This window comes from Elephantulus edwardii, unplaced genomic scaffold, assembly GCF_000299155.1.
Source record: "Elephantulus edwardii isolate Elephantulus edwardi_28Jun2011 unplaced genomic scaffold, EleEdw1.0 scaffold00153, whole genome shotgun sequence".
Classification (NCBI taxonomy): domain Eukaryota; kingdom Metazoa; phylum Chordata; class Mammalia; order Macroscelidea; family Macroscelididae; genus Elephantulus; species Elephantulus edwardii.
In genome coordinates, this window is record NW_006399903.1 from 2753670 (window position 1) to 2773817 (window position 20148).

The 20148-nt window shown below is 46.2% G+C and overlaps 1 protein-coding gene across 1 annotated transcript in view; it reads left to right on the plus strand.

Moving 5' to 3' along the window:
* TRIO (trio Rho guanine nucleotide exchange factor) overlaps positions 1-20148 on the plus strand; it is a 404313-nt gene that overhangs the window by 137584 nt on the left and 246581 nt on the right. The window contains exons 8-9 of the mRNA XM_006895017.1: positions 861-1052; positions 12345-12476. Of these exons, the coding sequence (XP_006895079.1) occupies positions 861-1052; positions 12345-12476 (324 nt within the window). The remainder of the gene's footprint in view (positions 1-860; positions 1053-12344; positions 12477-20148) is intronic.

Sequence of the window (20148 nt, forward strand, 5' to 3'; positions counted from 1 at the left end):
GAAGGTCCTCACCAAATATGCCAGGATTTTTTTTTTTTTTTTTTTTTTGCCTATAAAGTGCACTTCCTGGGACTTGAACCTGGGTCCCCTGCATGGCAGGGAATTCTGCCGTGAGCCACAGCTGTTCTCTTACTGCACCACTACACTTCATAAGAGAAGGATTGAAAGTGTCCAGAGAAATACCATAGTGAGAAGTGGTTTTAGAAAGAGAGGTTTTTGTTGTTGTGTTGTTTTGCCTTTCATTTTTATTTTTTTTTTTGGTGAACTCTGCTTGACTTGGCGAAATTTCAACAGTGTGTGGGGGAGGGAAAGCCTTATTGAAGTTTGAAAACAGCCTTGTTGTGACTCTACCTCTGTTTATATTTCTGGGAGAAAATGGATCTGTTTACACAAAGCTTTTTATTGGCATTCAAAAAAAATGACTTGGTTTTAGGTAGAAGGGAGAGAATTGTATTCACACAAATAGCTTTCCATTGCTAAGGGCCCCTTTTTTTCAGTTTCTGGGTTCTAGTTAGAAATGAAAGTTCTGGTTCCTTCAGTTCTGGGTGACTGCCTGTCAGCACGCTTGCCGTCTGCACTGTATTTTTCAGCGTCTGGGGCCAAAATGTGAGTAATACTGTTTTTGCACACACGCACTTGTGTATCTGACTGCTTTGTGCCTAACAGTGATGCCGTTCAGTGAGCCGATTTGCAACTTCACAGTTTTAAACAGACATTGAAACCCACACTTAAGGGTTTATGGAAATCCAGTCAGCAGATATGGATAATGTCACAGGTCAGGTGATCCTGTGTTGACAGGCAGGGTGGTTTTTACTGACTGGCTTCCCCTGACCAGCTCTGCTCCTCGGCCCCCTTTGCAGAATGTGTACGTGAACATCAACCGCATCATGTCGGTGGCCAATCGCTTGGTGGAGTCCGGCCACTACGCCTCCCAGCAGATCAAGCAGATCGCGAACCAGCTGGAGCAGGAGTGGAAGGCGTTCGCAGCGGCCCTGGATGAGCGGAGCACCCTTCTGGACATGTCCTCCATCTTCCACCAGAAGGCGGAGAAGGTCAGTGCCTGGACCCCACAGCCCACTGCATGGGAACCAGGCTGGATGGGAACCAGGATGTCCCCTCCTCCAGTGATGCCAGCAGGGCTATCTGGATGGCCTGCCTGGCCTTAAGATCGTGAGCTTGGGGAGCACTTCCCCACTTGGTGAAATCTCAGCTCTCTTCCTCCTTGCTGTGCAGCTTCAGGCTAGTTGTAAAACCTCTCTGTTCCTTAGTAGTAATTGTTGTTTATCATCGAGTCAGATCTGACCTGTAGCTGACCCTCCAGAGGGTTTTCAGAGGCGTTTAATCACACGGGAAGAGATCATCCTCCACAGAGCAGCTGGTGGATTTGAACTGTGTGCCTTCAGGATTGCAGCGCAGCTTCTTGCCACTAGGCCACTAGAGCTCTAATAAAATGTGAATCCAAGTACTTAGTGGGAGAGGCCCCTTTATCATATAAATCATATCATGCGCTGCCTGGTTCCGGGTGGATGTTGCTGGGGCTGTCGAGTTGGCTGTGATTCCTGGCCACTTTCCTAGCAGCAGATCACAGCCCTGCCCTGTCCGGTGCCACTCTCCCAATCTCTGCTGTGTTTAAGCCCATTGTTCCCCTCATGGTGTTTGTTAGTCCATCTCTTTCAGGGTTTTCTTATACTTCATGGACATTTCCAAGAGTGATGTCCTTTTCCAAGCACTGATAATTATATACTAAGTATATGGGACAAAGTCTCAGCATCCTTCCTTCTAAAGAGCACTTCTGCTAAGACAGATTTCTTTATTCTTTTGACTGTCTATGATATATTCAGTGTTCTTCATCAATACCACGATTCAAAGGCACCAAGAATTTTTCTGTTTTCCTTATTCCCAACGTTGTTTATGTTATCCCAACTTTTACAATGAATGTGAAGCAATTGAAAATACCATGGCTTGGCTGAGGTGCACCTTAGTCTTTAAAGTGATATTCTGCCAAGTATATCTCTCTGATTGCCATTAAGGCAGAACCAGCTCGTAGGTGAGCCTCCAGTTTCCAAGGCTGTAAGTCACGCAAGAGGCGATTCCTCATCTACACCTGCTATGTACTATTGTAGCGCTAAGTGGCAGGTCAGTATCTGCATCTCCCACGCTGGGCACTGTCTTCCTTACAGGAGAAAAGAGGCTGCTTCCATGTGAGGTCTCCGAGGAAGGACAGAACTCAGATCAGGCCAAGAAGACTGTTTATTGAGGAGAAACCACTGGGCTGACTCTAAAGTAGAGACCAGCAGCTACTTAACAGTTAGAGTGGTGCTTTATATTATCTTACAAGGAAATTGGGGAGTGACGATGTAGCATCTGCTTGCTACAGGAGAGAGGAGCAGGTCGGGAGTCGTGGATAGTTATTCATGGGAAAAGGAGTTGAAATAGTTTTGCAGCCCTAACAGAGATAAACAGTTGCAGCTGCTGTTTTCATCATCACTGTGGCTGTCCTGGGAGAGGAAGAGGGAGAGCAGCTCCTTGGCCCTGACATTCAGTTAATAAGCATGTTAACCACTGCAGGTGATGTATTTAAGTCCAGGGTCTCTCTCCCCTTCAGATTTAAATTAGTAATGAAAACTCTCGGTCTAAGAGTCTCTGGGTAACACAGAAGGTTGTTCAGACCTATCCCGAGGTACCTCAGCAGGTAGTAATCTGTTCCCGCGAGGCTGAACCCCTGGCAGCTGGAGTGTTTCTAGGCTGTGAGTGTGTATGTGGGGCTACCGGGAGGGACTTGATGGCAGCTGAGAGCAGTGACGAGGGGAAGCTGCTCTTCCTCTTCTTGTTATCATTTTGCATCTTCTTCTTATTATTATCTCCTTATTAGTCAGTCCATTTAGGGTTCTTTGGCTCTAAGTAAGGAGCCCTGGTGATGAAACTCATAACACATTAGGTCCTAACTTAAAGGTGAGTGGTTCGAATCCCCTCGCCACTCAGCAGTAGCAATGACTTGTTTCTTCCCATAAAAAACCTCAGAATTCCGATTGGAGGGTCGCTTAGAATAGGAATCGTCACAGTGCCAGTGGATTTGGTAAAAGGTAAAAAAATCTGGACCAGGACGTTTTACCCCCCCCCCCCAACCAAAACAAAAAACCACAAAGTTGCAAAGATAGGCAGCAGATAGCTGTCTTGGAGAAAGTGTGGGCAGAGCGCTCCTTGACGACAAGACGGAAGCAGCTTCATCTCACGTACTTCGGCTGTGTCTTTGTTGTGTCCTGTCGAGTTGGAACTAACCCATGGCTGACCCTCCAGGGGGTTTTCTGAGGCCGTGAATCGCGTGGGAGGAGCTTGGCCATCTTTCTCCCAAGGAGCAGCTGGTGAATTTGAACCACATACCTTCAGGGTAACTTGGGGTCGCTGTGAAGCTGAACACTGTGACACTGATGTGTCAAATGTGATAACGGTTACCCATGGTGGACAGTATTTGGTGGTGCTCCCTGGTTAAAATAAGCTTGGAAGCAGGAGTAGCATCCACTTCCATAAATAGCTTGCTCTGGAAGCCCTATGAACCTGGAGAGAGGACGGAAGTCACACAAGTGCTGAGGACTTTTGTTCATAGGGTCACTATGAGTCACCTGTGATTAGACGGCATTTAACAACACACAGAGAGACCAGTTGGCCTAGTGGCCTGAATGCGATGCTACCAAGCCAAAGGTGGTTGACTCTGATCTGCGGCCCTCGGGCCTGTTTTTCATTGTTTTTGTTCAAACATTCTTCTAGGTCGTATAGCCCTGGTGTGTCCACTTGCCGTACAGAGGTAACTTGTGGTCGCTGTGAAGCTGAACACTGTGACACTGATATGTGAAATGCAATAACAGTTACCCATGGTGGATGGTGTTGGGGGAAGCTCCCCAGGTAAAACAAGCTTGGAAGCAGGAATGGCATCCACTTCTGTAAATAGCTTGCCTCTGAAAAACCCTGTGAACCTGGAGAGAGGATGAAAGTCACGCACGCAAGTGTTAGTCGAGGACTTTCGTTCATAGCGTTGCTGTGAGTTGCCTACGACTCAATGGCACTTAAGAACAACAACAACCTTCAGGCTGGCAGTGCAGCTCCTGACCTTGGGGCCACCACAGGGGCAATTCCTTAGGAAGGAACACCGTGCTGGGAAGTGTGGAGGGTCAGCGAAGGAGAGGACGACCCTCAAACCGGGTGGATTGACGCAGTGACCGCAGCAAGGGCCTCAGGTGTGTCTGAGTTGATGAGGATGGTGCAGTGTAGGACAGTGTGGAGTTCTGTGGTTCGTAGAGTCGCTTTGAGTTGTACTTGACGCCACCTAACAACAGCAACAACAGCAGGGTTGATCAAGTTGTACAGCTCTGTCAGGGCTGAGGTCTGCCCCTCTCAGGCTTTCTTGACCTTCCCCTGATGGTCACTGGAGGATGCCACAGCGCTGACTGGAGGCAGGGATGTGAGGCGTCCTTGTCTCCTGTTTTTAGCCAGGAGCCTTCTTTCCAGGAAGCCCTGCTCCCTCAGCACTGTGCCACCAGCTCCGCTTGACCGGATTGGGGTGCACGCCCACTTCCAGGCTGCGGGGGAGCGTGGAAAAGGGCGCATCTAGTTTTCCTGCAGTGTGGGAGGCTGGCTCTGGCAGCCGGGGGCAGGACGGAAAATGGCTTTGGGGGCGGGCCGTTTTTCCAAACTCTTCTCCACAGTCCTTGTCTTCTGACTTGATAACTGACTTCATTTGCAGATGTGCTTTTCATAGTATCACTTTAAGGAGGTAACGGTTAGATTGTAAGGACTTGTGCTCTTAACCCAGAGGCAGTTCCTCTCCAGCAGTTCGAATCCACCCACAGCTCCATGAGAGAAAGATGGGCAGTCTCTTCTCGTGCAATTTACAGTCTCTGAAAACCCACTGAGGGTCCTCTCTGAGTTAGTTCCACCGGGACAGCAGTGACCACGCTGTTGTATTCTATTCCTCCAACTCTTTCATTGTGCAAACTTATGTAAACACACCCTGCAAAGCCGCAGAAGGAGAATGGTTTGTGGTGTGAGCTTTATTATACGAGATATGCCAGTGGAGAAAGGCCTTTTCTAGTTGTGGTTAAATCAGGTGGGGACTTCCAGTCACTATGAGACCATGTAGGGAAGAGGCCAGTGGCTGCTTAATTTAACAGAGAAATGTGGTTATGCCTTCCTCAGGGATGGATTTGGGGAGAACTAGGTTCATAGGGCTGTTCTGGAGAAGGTGAGACCAGGTTGCTCCTTAGAGACAGGGATTTTGAAGCACTGTCTCACATCCTTCAAGCATGTTGCCAGGAGGGACCAGTCCTTGGAGAGGGACATCATGCTTGGAAGGGTGGAGGGACACTGCAGGAGGGAAGATCCCTGGTGAGATGGTTTGAGTCAACGACTGTGGCAATGTGGGCAGGTGTGTTAGTAACAGTGAGATTGGCTCAGGATAGGGAAGGGTCCAGGCCATTGTTCATAGGGTCACTGTGGGTCAGAGTCACATAACAACAACAAGAACATGTTAGTAGGCATTGGCACTGATGCTCCCCAGGGAGGAAATAGTATCTCTGATCCCGAGACCAGTTCTGGTGAGAACTGAAGAAGTCAGTAAAGTGAGCTTTCGGTGGGATTTCAAGAAAGCAGTCAGAAGTTGTGCAAGATGTTAATTGGTTGTGACCTCAACTCTTAGAAACTCTTAACATGAGAGGCAAGAGAGGAAACAGTAGAATTAAGGAGAAGTAAGTCTTAATAGCCTCATGTAGAAGCCAAGAGCAGGGGCTTTGAGGCTCAATAGTAAAGGCTTTTCCACTTACTCTCTTTATACTTGTTTGGGTTTTTGTTTTGTTTTGTTTTTTCTGTTTCCAGTCATTCATTGTTGCACTTTTCTCCCTCCCCCATCCCTCCAATTCACTCTTCTCCTTGAAAAGAAAGAAAAACTCTTTAATTGTTATGCAATTCCTCCCCCCAAGTCCACTCCACTATGCAGCCTTCACTCTGGACTTCTTCTGTTATGACAAGAATACCCATTCTTATGTCCCTTTTAAACAGTTCTCTCCCTCATCTGTTCAATGTAGTATACATCATTCTTCCCCTCCTTTTCTGTCTTCCCTCAACCCTGATGTCAGTCCCGTTTAACAGCAGTGGCCCTATGCAAGATTTATCCTTTTGTGACTGAGATATTTCACTCAGCAGAATGTCCTCCAGGGTCACCCATCTTGCATAATATTTCATGCATTCCTTGGTTTTCAATGCTGCATAGTATTTTAATGTGTGGATATACCACAGCTTCTCTATCCATTCGTTTGTTGAGCATTTAACCAGTTTTATGGTGAAAGAATAGTGAAAGCACACCAGCAGGTTGATACCCTCAAGCTGTTGTTGTTAGGTGCCATTGCATTTGCTTAGTTTCTACTCCAGTGACTCCACAAACAACCGACTGGAAGCCGCCTGATTCTGCATCGTCTACATCGTTTTGTCAGTCCATGTCATCGAGGGTCTTCCTTCTGTGGAGCCTCCCCTTTTCCAAGCTTGAGGTCCTTTCCCAAGGACTGGCCCCTCTCGGTCACGTACCCAAAGGATGTAAAGCGAAGCCTCACCGTCCTTGCTTCTCTGGCTGTGTTCTTCTAAGGCAGATTCACGTAAGACAGCGAGTATAAAGACAGTATTGACCATGAACTCTGTGGCCACCACTGATCTACTCATTGAGCATGGTAGTAAGGTTCATCTTATGTCATCTGCAATAGAAATAGGAGTTAGGTGCAGTAGAAATGGAAATACGGTCCATGAGTAAATGTCTACTTCATAGTATATTATAGAATGTATCTACCTCTGTCGCCAAGGTGTGTAAATTGGAATGTGACAGCCTTGTGGGACCAGATGTATGTAAATTGGACACGATACCCAGAGAGGGCATTCTGATGGCATGAGTATGTTAGATGCAGAATGAGCTGCTTGGGAGAGTGACATATCATCTCAAGCATAACTTCATAGAGCAAATCTCTCTTCATGAATATGGTGGGTTTCAAGATAGTCAATACTCCTAGAAGTTCAATTTCTGCTTTGACTTGCCTGAAAATAATCTAAAGTGTGGGCACCTTGGGTCGTTTCCCCCAAGTGTTATAAAAAATGTCAAACACAGCCAGCATAGAAGAGTCTTGAATGTTTTATTTTGTTAAAATGAATTGCTGTAGTTTATGGCTTAGAAGGAAACAAAATTATCCGAAATTATCACTAAGTAGAGTTTTATGGGGTCCCGTGTGAGTTCTAACAGTGCATGCATGGAAAGTGGCCAGGGGGTAGGCCAGTCAGAGCTTAGGGACAGAATGATCTGGTGAAGAATGTGCTGGAATCAGTTACAGACCTTGTGCGGGGCATGCGGCCTGCTCCAGGGAGTTAAGACTTCCAGGTAAGACACGGCAGAAGGCTTTCTTAGAACATGAGTCCTTCCCTCCCAGCACACTGTGCTATTCTTCTTGCCTCACTCCAAACAAAAATAAAGTTCTTAAAATTCTAACACGTGGTAAAGACCTGATCCACTAAAGCAGTTTCCCCTCACTGAGAGACTAGCACAGACAAGGTTCCCTGTGTTAAACGCTGTCTTTGTGACTTGTGTCCACAGTAGCTTTGACCCACATCCAGAGCTCTCAGTAGAAACGTCAATCTGATAAGAAGGACACAGGGCTGCCAGGTTCCCTGCCGTGGCTCATGGTCTTACTAGCTGCAGCTTCCTTCTCTGCAGTTGGGGACTCCAGCACCCCAGCCTGGAGACGTGTACACAGAGCCACATTCCTGTTTCTGTGGGTGTCCTTGTGTTTGTGTTTGCAGATGTTTTTATTGACACAGATCTGGAGGGAAACCAGATAAGAGCGATGGTTTGTTCACACACATCCTGCCTTCCAGAGATGTCTCCACATCTCACGTCCTCGTCTCTAGTGTAGGTGTGGGATTAGTACTCTGGTTGGAGTCTTGGTAGCATGGTCACCATATCGTAGCCTCTGACCAGTAGCCAATGGCTGCTGGCTCCAGTCGTTGTCTTTTGTTTTATTTTTCTGGTCATGGGGTTTATCCTTGGGACAATTTTCTCATGTTAAGATGATGCTTTTTACAAGTGTGACTGGAATGATATTTTTGTAATAAAGAACTAAAATGCCTTGACTCTACTAAAAAACTCTAAGGAGGGGGCAAAAAAAAAAAACCCCAAAATAACTCTGGTGCATAGTTCCTGGGGAGTCGCACTGCTGACCCAAAGAGGGTGCTTCTGGCAGTTGCAGCTATTTCTTAAAATTGTCACTTTTATTGTGTTTGGGGTTTTTTGTGTTAAATCTTCTATCTAAAGATGCAGTGTTCAGTGTGGCAGTCAGGAGCCACAAATGCTTACAAAATTTGTTGTTGTTATGTGCCATCAAGTTGCCAGAGAGTCATAGTGACACTATGGACAACACTTCTGAAGCCGGCCCTGTCCTGAGCGCATTTCACCAACTCCGATACACCTACCCCCATTGCCCTAGCACTGTCTCAATCCATCTCATCCGGAGTCTTCCTCTCCTGTGCTGTCCCTCCACCCTTCCAAGCATGTTGTCCTTCTCCATGAACCCGTCCCTCCTGGCTACATGTCCAAAGCATGTGAGATGGAACTTCAAAATCCTAGCCACCAAGGAGAGACTTGGTTTCACCCTCTCTAAGACAGACTTGTTTGTTTTCTTGGCCGTCCATGGTATGTTCAAGACTCTTCTCCAGCACCATAATTTGTAAACATCAATTCTTCTGTCCTTCTTAGTCATTGTTCAGCTCTCTGATGCATAGAAAGTTCTTACATAGACCATGGTCTGGATCAGGCGCACCTTAGTCCTCAAACTGACATCATTACTCCTCAGTAATTTGAAAGGTCCCTAACTGCCGATTTTCCCAGTGCAGTGTGTCTCCTTATTTCCTGACCAAGGGTGCTAATTGTGAATCTAAGAAAGATGAAGTTGTTCTTTATCTTACTCTGGAGTTAATTCTAATACATGGCCATGGCCGTCTCACTTGTATCTGAATAGAACTGGCTTTTGTTAGGTTTTTCTCAGTAGCATAGTCACAGAAATTCCTGGATATATGCTTCACGTGTGTTTGTTTCTGGGGAAGTGTGTTTATATGTAGATGCACTCACACACATATGTACATATTTGGATCACATTTTCATTTTCTAATTACAGTGTCTCAAAGAAGAGAAAAAGACAATTAAGTCATTATTTTAAACATGCACATTCTAGACAATTTCTACCTCTTGTCTCCTAAGTTGGACGAGCCCTTTGTGCTCTTCAGAAGTTCCTTAGAGGGTGGTGGGAATGAAGGATGGTGAACATGGCCTCCCCTAACTTCTGGGGTCCAAGCGATGGGTCGGGGGGACAGAGCACTCAGAGCAGCTGGACACACCCAGGCTGGAGCCCCCAGTGCCCGCAGACAGAGAGCCTCGGAATAGATACTGATGGAAATGAATGTGCTGGTCAAATAATTCAACTTCTCCCTCTGCTGCTTTCCTTCTTCCTGCAGTCTGGCTGACATCTTTATCCTATATTAACTTAGGGACACAGAACCCCGTTCGGGAGCAGCCTCGAACTTGTCATCAGGGAGACTCGAGCTCCTCACCTTCCCTGTCCTCACCCCCGCCCTGGCCGACTCTGGGGTCACACATTTGACCTTCTGAGCACCGGGACCTCCTGTCATCGTCTGCTCAGTGTCATGCCTTATGCTGGTGCCCTGAGTTGCAGGTCCACCTTGTATTTCTCAAGATAGTAAAAACCCAACAACTAGTTGGTGTCAAGTCAGTTTTGAATCTTGGTACCCCGGTGTCAGGATGGGACTGTGTTCCTTTTCGTTAGCAGAGTCTTCGGGAGATCATCACACTGTATTCCTAGCGACCTCTTGGTGGAGTAGAACCCCTAGCATTCTGGTTGGCTGTGTAACCCGCCAGGGACAGCTGAATATTGTCTGACGTAGCAATGGAAGAGGCGCCCTCTGGGTTGGAAGGTGCTCACAGTGGCCACTATTGGCACAAGCCCACCAGCAATCTAGAGTGTGGTGCAACCGTCAACAGCAGCGTCCCCAGCAGTCTAGAGCGTGGGGCAGGCGTCAGCCATGTCCCCAGCAGTCTAGAGCGTGGGGCAGGCGTCAGCCGTGTCCCCAGCAGTCTAGAGTGTGGGGCAGGCGTCAGCAGCGTCCCCAGCAGTCTAGAGCGTGGGGCAGGCGTCAGCAGCGTCCCCTGCAGTCTAGAGCGTGGGGCAGGCGTCAGCAGCGTCCCCTGCAGTCTAGAGTGTGGGGCAGGCATCAGCAGCGTCCCCTGCAGTCTAGAGTGTGGGGCAGGCGTCAGCAGTACCCGGGTCTCATCAGGATGTGTCTAGGTGTTGGGATAGGGACACACACACTAGAGTGGTATTACTAGTTTGGATGCTAACTGTTCCCTTTCACGAGACGCGTCATCACATTAAAGACTCTCAGAGGGTCTGTCTTGTAGGTACTTGTTGAACTTTGAGGCGAGACCTTGACCATGTGGTTTTCAATAGGTACCGTTAAGTTGGAACCAACCCATGGCTGAACTCCCTCCCCACCCCTCAGTGGATTTTAAAGGGCAGTAAGTCACATGGGAGGAGATTGCCCATCTTTCACCACTAAGTGAAAGCTAGCGGATTCAAACCGTGTGCCTTTGGGTTGGCAGCACAGCTCCTTAAATTACCAGAGCGTCCTTGACCATAAGAATCCTTTTATATGTGGGGAACATGTTACATCGTCCTCAGAACAGGAATGGTAGCTTTTGTTTCTTGCCCTGAAGCTGTGCCGTCTTTGAGAAAGCCGTTCGGGGTAAAGCTTGCCTCACTTTGGATTCTACAGTTGCTATCTAGTAAATGATAGAAAAATGATGCTTGAAAATAGGCTGTAAATCCATGGCCAGGATTAATCCGGTCATTGGATTCCTTTCCGTGAATGAAGCTGTCTAGAATTCTTTCATTAGCCCATTTCCACATGCAAACCATCCTTCCCTTATGTAATTAAAACCCAGCTTGCTTTTTTCACCTCAGATAAATGTTATCTGTACCCTCTTTGGTGACTTTGAAGAGTTGCAAGATACTTAGCTTGAGTTATAGATAGATTGAATGACTCTTTTTTGTTTGCTTTCAAATTGTAGTTCCAAACATTTAAATAGTTGTTTTGATACAGTAATTTTGACTTACTATGGAATTAAGCCCCATGTTCGTTTAGCTGTATCAGAAACATCCCAGGCTTTCTTGAAGAATAGATTGTAACTCTTCTTCCCTTATGACATCTTGGAATGACTGTTGTCCAGGAGCAATTACTCGCTGACTTGACCTGGTGATTTATTCATGGTGATGATTAACCTCAGTCAGTTCGTATCTGTAAAGGGTTTCTAGTAATCTGTTCCCTGGCCTTCGATGCATTAGTGCAAGAGGTTAAAGAATAGGGATCAGTAATAATTAGAATCACCAAACTTGAGCTAAATGACATTAATAAAATATTTCACCCAGGAAATACTTAGACAAATGCCTCAGTAATTACACAGACACACTCACTCACATACTCTCTCTCTCTCTCTCTCTCTCTCACACACACACACACACATATGCACACAAACACACAGAGTCCCTCTCTTTTTTACATGCGTGTGAGGAGAAGGGGTATGAAGTAGGTTTAGTTCTCGTAGACCTTATCAGTAAGGCACCGTAAAGAAGGAGGAGGGAATGAACTGGTTCTCTGTGCTTGCTCTGGTTGTAGTTATGTTTGAAATCCTGAGAAAACAAGTATTTTCTGTGACATGATTTCTCCTGAGGTTTGCATAAAGACATTTTTCCAAGTCAGCATGTAGTGCCTTTGATTTATGGTGTTAGGAGACTATTGAGCTTACTGTCAGGGAGCTCTAGTGGCCTAGTGACAGGAAGCTGCGCTGGTAATCTTGACAGGATTGGATGTGATTGAACCCTGCCTCCCCCTTTCCTGAGTTCAGTGGGCATTAGTTCACAAGGCAGGCTGTCTCGCCATCCAGCCGCAAGTTCTGAAATTCAAATTTAATGAGCTTAGCTTCTGTCAGGAAAAAAAAGGATACAGTCCTTTAGGTTAAAGCAGAGCTGCTTGCAGATTAATTTTGGTCAGAGACTTCTTGAAACTTGTTATTTGATGTCGTGAGGAAGAAAAGCCCCCAGTCCAAGTGAGATGTCACTATCACCTTCTCTCATGTTCACCAAGGTTTAAGATCTCTCTCCTCTCTCCTAATTTTCTGAACCTCATTAGAAAATTCCCACTTCATAGTGAAGCAGCTGTTGATTTAAACACTCTTTTTTTGTTTTCCTCACAAGTATATGAGCAACGTGGATTCGTGGTGCAAAGCCTGTGGCGAGGTCGACCTCCCGTCGGAGCTGCAGGACCTAGAAGATGCCATCCACCACCACCAGGGCATATACGAGCACATCACGCTGGCCTACTCCGAGGTGAGCCGCCAGTGTGCGCTGCCACAGGGGCTGAACACGTCTGGTTCAGCTGTCCCAGAAAACTTGATACCTTTAGAAAATCACACCACCATTTAATTACAGATTCTGAACATGCATGCATGCCTATGTGCACGTGTGTGTGTCTCTCTATGTGTCTGTGTAAGGGACTCAGTCAGCCAGAATAGTGGACCGTGAGCACTGTGTGTGTGTGTAAGGGAGTGAACCAGGGTAGTGGGAGTGAGCACACTTCTTGGGTGTGTAGGGAAATTGTGGGTACAGAGCGTCCGTGCGTGTGTGTGTGTGTATAGGGGAGTGGTGGGTCATTAAGCACACTTGTGTGTATATGCAGCAAAGTGGATAAAGCAGAATGGTCAATTGTGAGCACACTGTGTGTGTGTAAATATATATGTATGTATATATGTGTGTATATATATGTATGTATATGTGTGAGTGTATGTGTATATGTATAGTGGAATGGGAGAAGTAGACGTGTGGAACACTTCTTGAGTGTGTCTCTGTATCCACATAAAGATGCAGATTAAAGCTGAGTGGTGGTTGTGTGCAGTGTGTGTGTGTGTGTGTGTGTGTGTGTGTGTGTGTCTATGTGTAAGTATGTTGTGGAATTGGTGGAGGGCACATTTCTCGAGCGTGTCTGTGTGTCTGTGGAAGGGAGCAGATTACAGCCGGGTGGTGGGCTACGTGGACGCCTCCTGAGACTCTGACATTTATGGATACCATTAGGATGCGTCCATCTTCCCTTTGCTCAGGGACACTCCTGAACCCCAGGCCTCCCACCTGCGCGTGCTCCCCGCTGCATCTGCCCATCTGTCAGGTGCTTCTGTCGTGTGCCGACCCCATGCACCAGAGCAGACCTGTGCTCAGAGGGTCGGCACTGGCGGCTGGGTTTTCGGAAGCGGATCACCGAGCAGGCCTGTCTGCCGGGCGGCCTTCTGGTTAACAGCTGCTGGCTGCAGTGCCCCGACCTCGCCGACCCTCCGTGCACCTGCTTAGGAAATAATATGCATTTCAGTCTAATTAAACCGACTGCAGTTCCCCCGAACGAAGAAGTTTAGGAAAGGGGGATCCTCGATGCAGCTCATTCTGAGAGTTTTACAAAGGCACAGCATTTTCTCAAGCACATAAAGCTACTTGCCTTTGTAGTTTTCTTTATTTTTTAAAGATACACTATTTCATTTCCTCCTCCTTTGTTTTCATCTTTCCTCTCAACTTGCTTTCTTGTTCTTCTTTAACAGTTATCTGTGCTGGTTTGTTAGTCTGTAGCGGTGACTTTCCTCTCTGATAGTTTGCTCTGGGGAACCTTTCTGGCTTTTCCCACCTTAATAATACACGGGCACGTCTTCACTCAGCTTTGAGCAGCCCCGTCCCTGTTGCCTGCGTGTCGCCTGTGCTTGTGAACACATGTGTGCCCCCGCTTCCAGGCGTGGCGTGAGCACCGTGCCCACCTTTGATGGCAGGAGAGCCAACCTGGTGGGGGTCTGGGGAAGCCCTAATTTTAGACACTGCGTATAGAGCAGTACCCCCACCACTACTTTTTTTAGGAGAAAAAGAAAAAAATCCCCATTCTAAGCAAATAGTCAAGCTCATCTACAGAAACAGGTTGCTCAGCAAATCAAAGGCACTTTGGTAGCCTAGTGGTAAAGAGCTGCACTGCTAATGGTAGCCTAGTGGTAAAGAGCTGCACTGCTAACCCAAAGGCACGTGGTTCAAACCCACCAGCTGCTCTGCTGGAGAAAGATAGGAGTGTCCTCCAGTGCGATTTCCTGCCTCGGAAACCCCACTGCAGGGTCAGCCACAGGGCGGTTCTAGCTCAGTGGTACACAGCAACAAAGTATAAGTAACAATAACAAACTATAACAAACATATAAATAACAAACTATAACAATAACAAACCAGAATAACAATAACAAATTATAAATTGGAGAAAGTGGTTTGTGTATCGGCTGTCCCAGTCATCGTGGGAGCTGAAGCTCTGGTGTTGGACGTGCGTGGAAACCACAGCGGCTGCCCACACGCGCTGCCAGCGGAGGGGAAGCCCAGCCTGGCGCTGGCCGTCCTAGCTGAAGGTACTTCAGGGCTTGGACCTTCAGGGGCATGTTCTCATCCTGGAAGATGTGCTGAGCTAGTGCCAGCCTGCAGGGCCTCGCGGACATGACTGGCTGGCTGGCTGGCTGAGAAGTGCATCAGGGTCTCTGTAAAGGCAGTGCGTGGCGTGTGTTAGGAGCCTCAGAGAAAAGCACCGAAAGTGAGTCACCTGCCAAGAACTCACTGAGTTCCCAGGCTGATGGTGCGTGTGGAAGCTCAGGTACTTGATACCGTAGCAGCTGTAGTAGCTGGGTTTGGAACTTTATTATTTTCTTTTTAAAATTTATTCTGCTACTCTTTTTCTCTCAATCGGTATGCTTAAGCAGTTTGCATCAAGTGTGGTTATTAACAGGCCAGGCTGTATAAAAAAATTGTCATTTTTCAACATTACTGTTGCTGCAGACATCACGTTACCAGGTTACAGTTTGAATTGGAAGACATACGCAAGAAGCAGGCCATTGTTAAGACTGTAAACCGTTTTGTTTCATCTTAAATATAAGGAACACTCATGCTTTTGATGTGGTAACTGTTTTTGGCTTAGTGTTTTGTTTGGTTTTTGCTTCTGTTACTTCTGTTTTTGTTAACTCATTAGGGTATTAAAGCATATTATTCATAAACTGATAAAAGGTTAGTCTTTATGAAGTAGAATTTCCGTTCCTCCAAGTCCCTGAGCCCTGTTGCTTGAGAGGACAAGTGAGGACACTATTAAATAAAGACTTGATTTTTTTTTTAAATGATAGAAGACGACTCCTGTTCATTGATTTAAAAGAGGTTTAATTTTTAAATTTTGTCTTCTTAATATCCGCTGTCCTGTTGCAGAAAAGAATTTGAGGACCTGAAAGCTAGGAACATGACTTTTTATGTTGCTATGTGCCCTTGAGTCACAACTGACTCATCGCTGACCATCCAGCAGTTTTTCAGAGGCTCTTAGCTCTAGGAGAGGAGACTGCATGGCTCTGTCCTTTGGATCAGCTGGGGGAATTGAACTTGGTTGCCTTTGGTTTGGTAATGCAGCTACTTACCCAGTAGGCCACCACAGCTCTATTTTTTTGTACATTATTTGTTATTGTTGTTGTTGTTGTTGTTGTTGTTGTTAGGTGCCATCAAGTCGAGCATGACTCATAGTGACCCTATGATCTGAAACCAGTCCTGTCCTGCGCCGTCCTCATACTTTTTGACACACAAAAGCCAGTTACAGCAGTCACTTTGTCAATCCACCTGGTTAAGGGTCTTCCTCTCCTTCTCCAACCCTCCACCCTTCCCAGCATCACGCCCCTCTCCAAGGAATAGCCCCTCCTAGCAACATGTCCTAAGTATGTGAGGTGAAGCCTCATCGTTCTAGCCTCCAAAGAGCACTCTGGCTTTACCCTCTCCAAGACATATCTGTTCATTCTCTTGGCCATCCATGGGATGTTCAGTGCTCTTCTCCAACACCACAGCTCAAAGGCGTCAATTCTTTTTCTGTCATCCTTATTCTTTGTCCAGGTCTTGGATGCATAGCTAGTAATGGGAAAGACTGTGGCCTGAATCAGACACATCTTAGTCCTCAAACTGACATCTCTACTCCTCAGTAATTTGGAAAGGCCCCTAACTGCAAATTTTCCTAGTGCAATGTGTCTCCTTATTTCCTGACTGCTCATACCAAGTGTGTTAATTGTGGATCCAAGCAAGATAAAGCTGTCAACAATTTGAATCTCCTCTCCATCTTGTACATGTTTGTACAAGACATAAAACTTAAGTAAATTCATTTACTTAATTTAAGGTTAAATCCTAAGATATACACCGTAGCATAAACGTACATTGCTTTAATAAGTACTAAAATTTTGCATGAACTATTTGATTACTGTTTGGATATGAACCAGGAGCCCTGTGCCTCTGTGGGTTAGGTACCTACTGGCAATGGGATGGATTTCCACAGTGGCTCTGTAGCAGTGGGCCCAACTATGTCAGAGACAGTGAGAGTGGCACAAGATGGGACAGAGTTAAGATCTGCTGTTCAGAGGGTCACCAAGAGTCGGTTTTTGACTGGATGGCACCCAGTAATGATGACAGCAACTCAGGCATCGGCGATTCTAACCCAGCAGCTGCTCCACCAAAGACAGATGAGACACTTGAAACCTGTAATAGATTTTCAGACTTGGAAGCTCTGCAGACACTTCTCCCTGCCCTTAAGTTTGCTGTACATCGACACTGTCTCAAGGGCACTGGTGTTGGTTTTGGATTATCTGCTTTATAATATCTTCTTCCGGGATGGATTTGTTTGTTCTTCTGACAGTTCTTGGCATATTCGGTAATCTCTATCAAGTTGATGGTTCAACAGTTCTTCTTTGGTCTTCCTCACTCCTTGTACAGTTTTTGCATGGTTATTTGCAAATGGTTATTTATACCATTTAAAAATCCTCTTATTTCCTATATAATTAGATTTGATAAAAACCTCGCACGTCTTTTATTTTCACATAATATTTTATTGCTTACAGCGACACTTACTCCAGTCCAGGTATATTCTGTTGTCACCGGATGCTTTTGGAAACTTGATAAAGGATAGACCCCATTTGCCATCTTATGTTGGTGATTCAAGATCCAGAAGCATAAATAGTATTTACTACTATTCTTGGATAAAAAACGAGACGAAATGTTTAGGGGTTGGCATTCGAGGGCTGGTGTGCATGTCCTGTCTGTCAGCATGAGGGTCTCGGCTCCCCTTGTCTTTCTGTTTCGGTTCTTTTCAGTGGATGGTTGCTTTCTTTGACGTTGTTCTGTCTGCCAGCTGCCTTCGAATCAGTTCTGAGTCATGGACAGAACTCACCACTTCTGGTCCTTTGTGACCCTCACGGCCGATGGGGCACACGGCAGCCACTCTGCTAGCTCATTTCACTGGAGGTTTTCCTCTTCCTCACTGGCTCTCTCCTTTATCAAAGAAAGATTAAACATGATGTCTTTCTCAGAGCCTGCCCTTTCTGATAACATGGCCCCCCAGATGAGGCGGTGCCTATCACCCTAGCTTCTGAGAAGCATTCAGGCTGCACTTCTATCAAGATGGATTTGTTTGTTCTTGGTGTATTTGGTAACCTGTGTCAGGGTCATGGTTCAGAGGCATCACTTCTTTGTTAAGTGCCATCAAGTGTTAGGCGTGACTCATAGTGACCCTATGAATGAAAGTGTTGGACACCTGTATAACTTCTGTCCTTTCTCCAGGTTCATAGTGTTTCCAGAGGCAAGCTATTATGGAAGTGGATGCCACTCCTGCTTCCATGCTTGTTTTAATCTGGGAGCTCCAGCAAACACTGTCCACCATGGGTAATCACTATTGCATTTGACACATCAGAGTCACAGTGTTCAGCTTCACAGCAACCACAAGTTACGTCTATACAGCAAGTGGACAGACCAGGGTTATTCTTCTTTAGCCTTCCTTTTTCCTTGTCCAGCTTGTGCATGCATATGAGGCTTGAGGATACACACGAGGCTGAGAAATGGAGTATCAAGGCAGGGAATTGCTGTTCCAAACCACTTTGAGTCTCCAAAGCAGCCAGTCATTTTGGAGCAGCAGCCGTGGGGTTTCTGTCCCACGTGGTGTTCCCTGATGTTAGAACATTATGTTGGGGGTTTCCTGATGTTTCTAGGTGACAGTGAGTCAAACCTAGAACATGTTAGCAATTCTTCCTTCCTTCCTTCCTCCCTCCCTCCCTCCCTCCCTCTTTCCTTCCCTCCTTCCTCTCTCTCTTTCTGTCTTTCTTTCTTTCTAGGCAGCGTGAAACTTGACTCAGGGCAGGGGGTCTGTAAATAGAGCAAGGGCAGCCCAAATCTTACCTTTACTGACTTCACAAAGGGCAGCTGTCCCTGTCAACAGCATCAGCAATCCAAACCCAATTCCTTTAAGGTCAGACATGTCCCCAGACACCTGTGCCTCTTTCTACTCATCTCTGCTCCAATCCTGCTGCTTTACTGGGTCCAAAATCCGATGAGATAGCTCACAGACCACCTAGAACCGTATTGAGGATGTCAGAAGGCTCTATAATCCAGCCTAATAGCAGAATACAGTCACTCAGGACAGCTTCTGAAATGTGCTCACAGGTACATCATTCTTTTGCCGCCTTTATAAGGATGGCATTCCTGCCAATAATTACGGCTCTATATAACTAGTCCTCCAGTTGTCCAGCAAACTTGGACAGAGGCTCTTGGCTCTGGTTCTGTGGGGGTAGCGGTCCCAGCGATCACTCCCATCTCCTATTGGGTCTCAGGTCTCTGTTACGGCGGCCCAGGCTGTTACTCTGGTCCTAAAGGATGAGTTGCATGCTCTTGCTTGTTCTTTGCTGATGGTGATCTTCTCTGCTGCTGGAGGTGCTCAATTTAATGGCAAGACCCGCCAGTCTCCTTGTGGATTGACGAGACGGGCCTGCGTGACTGGTCTCACCCTATTTGCCTATCCCCACCCATCGTTGGGGCAAAGTCACAATAATGGATGGGAAAGCCGTTTACAACAAGAAACTAAACAAGGCCTTAGTCCTAGAGCGGCTGCGGCTGGTTTATAATAAAAATGTTTTAATGCCCACTTTGCTATCTAAAGAAAAGATTGAGAAAATTCTCTCTTGACAGAGAATTTATGTGAGAGTCTGAAGTATATATAAGGTACAGTGTAAATTAGTAGCAAATATGATACACGACAAAGTGTGTTTCAGTATATAAATGCCTTAATAAAACAAAAAAAAATATTTACAGGAAAAAAAATATTATCTAGTCCTTTGCTGGCCTGTATCCGGTAGAACCAAGGGCTGTTTCTTCAGATTAACTTGGTCACTGCATTCTCCTGAAGGACAAAAAAAATCAATCAATCAATCAATCGTGTCTTTCAAAGCTAGGCAAAATCCAAAACAAAACTTGGTTTTTATATGTTAGATGAAGCCTCAAGCCAACCATCAAACAAATGAAACAACATGGCCAGAGTACCAGCTCACCTCATCACAGTGACCTTCCGTTGTTTGTAAGACTAGAAAGCTTACCACTTGAAGATGGCAGTCAGTGGCTTTGAACTGTCAGCCTTTTGATCAGCATCATAACCTCTTCTGTACCATGCCAGCGGAGCTCCCTTAGTGCCTAAATCCAGTAGTTTAAAACAACTGGACAGTGTCCTTGTGTGCTTCGCTGAGACTACCCTGTGCTGTGTAGCATACAGTCTCTCCCGACCTGTCACTGTAAGACCTTTCACTGACGTCAGTCATTACACTTCCCCACAACATCATTAAGGCTATTGAAATGCCCACATACTCTTCTGTGATTTTAGGGGAAGCTGAAGACCCCAGAATTAATGTTTTAACGAATGTATGATTATCAAACATATTGCGATGGGAAAGTCTGCTGTTAGGGACCTCTCTAAAGTACTCAAGAGCAGCAGTGTCTCTCTGGAGACTAAGGTGCGCCTGATACAGGCCATGGTTTTTGCAATCACTTCTTATACATCAGAGAGTTGGACAGTGACTAGGGAGGATAGAAGGAGAATTGATGCCTTTGAGCTGTGGTGCTGGAGAAGAGTATTGACTGTACCATGGACTGCCAAGAAAACAAACAGATTCAT